Below are 7216 nucleotides of genomic sequence, written 5' to 3'. Positions count from 1 at the left end.
TTAATCACTATAACCTTAACCACAAAAAATCTACCCTTTTATTTTCTATCACCACCTTCAGTTCCTCTTATTTTATAATGACTTCCTCCACACGAAAAACTGAATCGCTTTCATAAGTCATAATCCCTTCCAAAATCGTATCCCCTCTTATTTTTTCTTGGACCACATCCCCCATGACACATACCAATTCCCCCTCCTTGTGGTAGTAAGATACCCCAACGACAAAATATATATATATATATATATAAATTTTGCTAAATAAACAATGATTTTTGTAAACAATATGAACAATAGGTTTTAAATTTGGCTTAATAAAGTAAAAATATACTACACCTCAAATAATTCATCTAAATCTTATTATTAGGATAACCATCCGCACACTTAATGAATTGAATATCCGATATATTAATTGTTCACATTGTTTAGTATTTTTATTGTCTACCTATATTTTTCCAATATGTATATATATGTTTAGATTCTCTAAATTTTGAATTTCACTTTAGAAGGTAAAGTATAATTTTTTACTATTTATTTTATAAGGTAGATCAAGAAAAAACATGAGAAAAAAATATTTAATGATAAAAGATCATACTTTATTTTCTAAAATAAAAATTTAAAATTTAGAGGTATCTTCTAATATATACGGCTATAATCGTCATAAAACTAGCAGATAATAGCGATTACCAAAACATCTGTCTGCCAATATTTTTCATTTTTGTGGTAGTGGATAGGAGTGGGGTAAGATTATAGTATTAAAGTTGAGAAGAAGATAAAAATAATAAAAGAATATAATTTTGAAAAATGTGATTCTTCTTTTTGTTTTATTAAATTTTTTTAACCAATTCGATACTTATTTGCTAAATTATTAATTGAATGGTGTTGATTCATAAGATGATTGTAGGAAGAAATGCTTTGAGAGCGGGGAAAGTATATATGCCACGTTATCTATCATTGCAGATACGACTGATTAACGTAAAGTTGATGGATATTGTCACATATTTTATTATTTATTTATTTTTTAACAAAGGAAATTTAATCTATAACATCTCTGGAGTAGAAGCTAAGGGCCAAGGAAAAAAGAAGAAAAAAAAAAGCTATAATTTAGGAAGCAATGTCACATGAGTGCATGACACATAATTATTGATCGTGTATTATTGGTACGTAAAACTTTTGATTTAAAAGATATTAGTACATACGTATATATATATTTTAATGAAGATATATTTTAATTGTAGCAGATCCATGATGCTTTGAAGCATACACACATAACAAACATCAAGATAATATTCATTAGAAGCTTGACTCTAACCCGAAAAATATTTAAAAAAATTTGCAAGCTTACTCCTGAAATTTGCAAGAAACTATATAAGATAACGGGTAATGTTAGGTAGACAAAAAAAAACAGGCAGAATTTGTCTTATTTAGTATTAATTAATTATCGCAACAATTAAGAATACTAAATAAGACAAGTTATGGCTGTTTTTGGCTGATTTTCTTTGGTTACCAAATATTTTTGGTAAGGGAAAGTATGAAGAGCCAATGGAATATTTGTACAATGTGTACAATGGAGGTTTATGAAATATTAGAAATATAATCATTAGTATTACCTTTTTCCATCAGTTGAAGCTTTTGAAATGAGTGGTATCATGACATGGTATTAGAGCGCTAGATCTAAAAGGTCAAGAGTTCGATCATTTGTGAACCCCAAAATCAGTTTAAGTTTTTGGAAAGATGTTTATTATTCCTAGTACTCGAATAGTTATTCTAGATAGTATGAAGGTACAAATAGTCCATTGTCTCCCTAGCGAGATCCTTCCAGTAATTAATCATATGCTAAGTTAATTAAGTTAGTTCCTCACATATATTTTGGGAAAGGACAAACTACTAGTCTTTATACTTTTTTTTTTGTCTTTTTGAAAAGGAAGAACAAACTAAATTGTAGAAAATTTCAAAAAATAATAAAAGCTAATTTGTCTTTCTATTTGTCACTTTCTTTTTTTTTTTTATCTAAAGACTAGTTTGTGCAATACAAAATACACTACAATAGAACCGCTAATTTGCGGCGGTTTATTTAGGAATTTGTCGCCAAATGAAATTCTAACGGTTCCACAAGCGTTGACTATTAGGGGGTGGAGATTTGATTTTACGGCAGTTCCAATGAACCACTGACACAACCATCGCTATTTTAGTCAGTAGATTTAAAAAATTGCGACGATTTTGAAACCGCCACAAATTTATGTGGGTTTTTTTTAAAAAAAATTGCGACGATTTTGAACCAACGCAATTTCATATAAGAGCTTAAAATAAAACCTGTCCAACTACAATAGTTTATACCATTTTTCTTTTCTATAACCTATTTTCTTTACATCATATTTATTAAACTTTAGATATTAACATAAAAAAAATACTAAATAAACAATATTAAACTCGTAGATAATTCCAAAACATTAACTAAAAAAATATTTATTTGTAAATTATTTACTCTAAAAATATTGAACAATACAAAATTACTATGCTAAGAAAATTCTATTAGATCCAAGAACCCTGCTATGAAATAGATAATAACAAGAAATCATATTTTTACACCTACAAAAGAATAGAAAAGGCCAAGTTCCACGCGCATGGAATTTGGAAATGTTAGAATTTTCATTCTAGCTTTTCAGTACTAAGAAATATTCTTATTTTATATCTCTAAACTGACCTTCACCCTTAATCCAAGTTGCAGTGATAGCTACAATGTTCCATGTTAGGCACAAGGCTAATCCTGAAAAATATCACTTTTTATGAATGGTCTTGGATTACATATTATCCTTACAACTTCATGGTGAAATGAATGATATAACATGACATATGAATAAATATAATAATATATTACAGATACATTCTACAGTAAACCATGTCTTATCAAGCCATTATTTTACTTAAAGGAGGGAGAAAATATTTGTTCAAGCCTGACATGTTAATGATTTTGATTGCTCATAAAACTAGCTTATCAGTACCTAACCTCTCCACTTTGTTTTTTTTTATTTATTATAAATCATTAATTTCAAAAGATTTTGGGGGTAAAAGAATAAAATGTTCTATGTTGCCAGCAAAAGATGTAAAGTAATAGCTAAGGACAACAACTTTAAAAGAATTCCCCCTTTTCTTTGGGTGCAAAAAATATTTCTTTCATTTTCATTAAATTTTACATACAAAAAAATCCCTAGAACAGAATCTTCTTAAAGAATGGAAATGAGTAACAAGAAAAATAATAATAATAATAAATATGCATAAAACACCTTCAAATACTCTGGCAGAGAGGGAGAGAAAGAGAGGAGTAACATACCTAACAACGTAGTAAATGCAACGTATTGCAGTCTTTGAAGATGATTGAAATTTCATTAGCAATATCATGACGGATAATAGAAAAAAAGGTGGCCAATTTTTCTCCTCAATAACAATTCCGGTTGCAAAACAGAATCTAATACATGAAGCACAAAATTTGAATAGCAAAAGAAACATGGAGTTTTTAAAAAGGATAAAACATGGAATTTAATCCATTACCAAAAAATTCATCACTAAGTTTACAAAACAAGCAAACACAAGCCAAAACATTAAATACAAGATGCCTCATAGTTGCTTATTCCAGTAATTTAATCCAAATTAGCAAACATTAAAGTCTTCCAAAAATGGTGCCATAAAGAAAACGTATACCTTGAGCTCATGCAACTGTTTCTTCTTTTCTTCTCAGTTCCTATATTTTTGATACATCAAATGAAATAAGATGCACGCTAGTTCCCATGTTATCAGGTTATGGTTACCCATCATGGAAACTCCAAACTAAGTAAAACCATCAAACATCTAGGTATATACCTGTTCCCGTCTTCTTAATTCAGCCTCCTTAGATTGGAGTTTCTTCTCCTTCTTTTTCATATCCTAAATTTGAAATAGATTCACAAAAAAACAATCAATCCTAGAAACAATACACAAAATACACATATAAATGAAGCAGGAATTCAAGAACCTAAATACAAATCGTTGATGAATCAAGAGGTATATCATAGTCGCACCAAAGCCATAATTGTAATCAGCGGGTTCTGGCTTCAGAGGTGGAAGCCTTAAATTTGTGGCAGGGGCAACAATTCCAGGATTCTGACAATCGTCGAACAATAATACAGAGCATAAATTGGGAATTGTCAGTTCAGAATTCTACCCACAAGTAAAAGCATCTAACAATTACACTCTCCAAAAATAAAGTTTGTCAATAAGCTAGAGATTATATTTCATTCCAGCCAAAGATCAACCATACTATCATACAACTTTAACCTGCACATTTTCAAATTATAGTTTCTTTGCAGTCTCACAGACTAAATTATTATCATTAGCTTTCTAGTTGATACTGAAGACTAATTAGTTTAATATTTCTTTTCTTTCATTAAGAATGGTTTTTGAAAATCTCTTCAAAACCCTACCTCATATGGGATGATTACTTCATCTTAATTCAATTAAAAACATTAGTCACTATACCCAATTGTAAGGATAGCTTCATAATCCAAAACTAAAAATGGCCATGGATCGATGTCGCTTTTTTTCGAATCACTATCACATTAGCATACAAATAGATAGATAGATCATAGATATGTGAAGAAGCACAGACTTCAATGTAGAAGATAGAGCATAAAGAACATTGGCCTGAGTAGTTTAATCAACAAAAAGGAAAGGATCTAAATTCTGATTTCACTCACAGTTTCATTTTATATATATAAATAAATAACTATTGGTATGCGAAGTTCCTATCACTAACACAAAACAAAACAGTAAATTGATGCCAAATCAAGAAGAAAAGGATTAATGTAGACCAATTTGAATTATAAATCCAAAAAGAAAACAAAATAAAACTGAAAGAGGGGTTTTGTACATACTAGTAATATAAACAAAGAAGCTGATCGACGATGGACCCATGGCCACCGGCAACGGAAAGCACAATGCAGCTGGTACGATGGGCGGAAAGGAACAGCAGCAAGGATTTGCGCACGAAGGTGTGTTTCACGCCTTTGTCCCTTTTGTGTTCGAGTAAAATCACACAAATGCTGAGATAAAGAGCTTCAATCACAGAATAATCTAAGTTCATCCCATGACAGGGATGAAATTGCCACACAATGCTAAATGGAACTTTCAAATTATAGAAACAAAATCCAAATTCTATTTAAACTGTTCTCAATAAAATAATATTTAATTAAATTGAAGGCAAAATCTTCGATCTAAAATGGAAATGAATTGAATTAAAAAAAATAGGGAACATAGTGATAATATTTGGAAGGGGAAACTATAGCATCAAGAAGGGGAGAATAAGAATACATCAAAGACCTCAAAGCAGAGAGTGTCTCTTCTATTTTCTTCTACTTTGTTTAATTTTCTAAATCACAGTTTAGCTTAGCCTCCGGAATAAGTTTAGCTCACATAAGGAAAAGGAAGAACCTGTGATGCGTGGTGGAGGCGACGAGGGTGACAGGGACAGAGGTCAAAGAAAATAGTGGCAAATTCGAACCACACACAACGTATGAGGAGATGGCGCTCAGATATGGTTGAAGAGATGAAATAGAGGAGCATGTTGTCACAGATTGCAGAAGCAGCATTGATGAAGCTCGGGAAAGGAGGGTTATGATTAGCAGGGTTTGGGGGCTTTTTTTTGAAGGGGGAAAATAGGATAAAGGTGCATGTAACAAGGCTGACAGTAACAAAGGTTCATAAGACAGTAGAGGAAAATATGGCCACGAACAATGCAAGAGGACTTAAGGAGGAGAAACAAAGATGGTGATGGGAGCTTCTGAAAGAGAAAAAACAGAATCTTAATTGAGAGAGAAGAAACTGGTCGAACCATGAGGGTAAAGTTAAAAGCAAGTAGATTTAGCATGCATCGGCTCTTATTCCAACCGCCGACAAATTGGGAGTATAGCTGCTCTTTTTAACGCTGTCGCCAAACTGCGATCAAATAGCCACAAAACTGGCAGATAATAGCGCTTTCACTAACCGCCTTGAATTGGCCGTTGCTATCTGTCACATCTCTTGTAGTGATACGAAAGAAACTATTTTAAATATTTACTCTTTTAATTAATATTTACATGATTGATCAATAATATTTTTACTAAATCTCATCACTAGCTATTAGATTACCTTTTATAATCATAAAGTCTTTTGTGACAAAAAAATTTCTCTACATATTTGTTACATTACAAATAGAATCTTTAGGATTACTGATGAATTCAGTGACCGATTTTTTCAGTTGGTAATTAGCGACAAATTTAGACCAAGTAGTAATGAAAAAAATGAAAAATTTTAGCTACGAATAAAGTGTTAACCACAAAAACTGTTGCTATATCATATAATGCCATATGGTGGAAGCTTTAAAGCCATCTAGTTAGCGACATATTTGATACTAAACTGCCAAACTCAAACGATGTTTTGTAATATTTGTAGTAGCGACAAATCTATTTTAAAAACCAGTCGCTAATTAGTTGGTGCCCAAATGCTGTGTTTTCCTAAAAATTAGTAACGAAAATCTAAATTTCCATCACTAAAAATCCATGGCTAATGCGGTTAAAAGATTTTTAAGAAATTAAATTTTTGTAATAAATTAAATATTTGCTTTGGTTCAAAATTGAAATTCAGAAAGATCCTTTTATTCTTATTGCCAGTATTTGTTTTCCCTTATTAACTCTAGCCTTTGTAATTGTGAATAATGTCATAAAATGATTTATTTTAAAATATTAAACTAATTATATATAGGATATCTCTAATAAGTTGTAACTACTTGCTTGTGTATATAATTCTTTTCTACTAAAGCATATATACAAATTAAATCCATACTTATAAAACTATGTTGTGGTAATCGTTATAGACTTGATGTCATTGAAAATTCAGTACAAAAGGGGTTGAAATCGATTGTTTATTACGTGTATACCGAGAGATATTAGGCATCATCATTATTAATATTTAGTGTGTACGATAAAACTTTGAAGCCAAGTAACAATAATAACCTCGTAATAAGTTAATAACTGAATTCATCAGTAGCCTTTACGTACTCAATTAATAAAAAAAACAAAATTGAAAAAAAAAATCAGCAGCCTTAGCAAGTGACAAATTAAGTTGATGATTATATTGTTGGTCAACGAAAAGATTATTATAGTAACTAGTAAGTGCATGCCGGCGTGAACGTAATGTCTCGGTCACGGAT

The 7216-nt window shown here is 30.8% G+C and overlaps 1 protein-coding gene across 3 annotated transcripts; it reads right to left on the bottom strand.

Annotated features, from left to right (window-relative positions):
* Positions 3249 to 5969, bottom strand: LOC107641355. Of its 3 annotated transcripts, XR_002347504.1 has the most exons (5): positions 5461 to 5969; positions 4905 to 5072; positions 4053 to 4134; positions 3856 to 3918; positions 3249 to 3736 (listed from the first exon to the last, which is right to left on the bottom strand). XR_002347504.1 is itself a non-coding variant. In XM_021103034.1 (4 exons), exons 1-4 carry the CDS (start codon positions 5590 to 5592, stop codon positions 3884 to 3886), a joined length of 417 nt encoding a protein of 138 aa, XP_020958693.1. In that variant the 5' UTR covers positions 5593 to 5967; the 3' UTR covers positions 3249 to 3883. The 3 variants fall into 3 exon arrangements, 2 of the variants coding, with proteins under 2 accessions (XP_020958693.1, XP_020958694.1); XM_021103034.1 differs by having other exon boundaries at positions 3249 to 3918; positions 5461 to 5967; XM_021103035.1 differs by having other exon boundaries at positions 3249 to 4134; positions 5461 to 5725.

The sequence above is a fragment of the Arachis ipaensis genome, chromosome B05 (genome assembly GCF_000816755.2).
Source record: "Arachis ipaensis cultivar K30076 chromosome B05, Araip1.1, whole genome shotgun sequence".
Taxonomy (NCBI): domain Eukaryota; kingdom Viridiplantae; phylum Streptophyta; class Magnoliopsida; order Fabales; family Fabaceae; genus Arachis; species Arachis ipaensis.
Note: the sequence above shows the minus strand (reverse complement) of the source record. Positions and strands in the feature narration are given on the sequence as shown.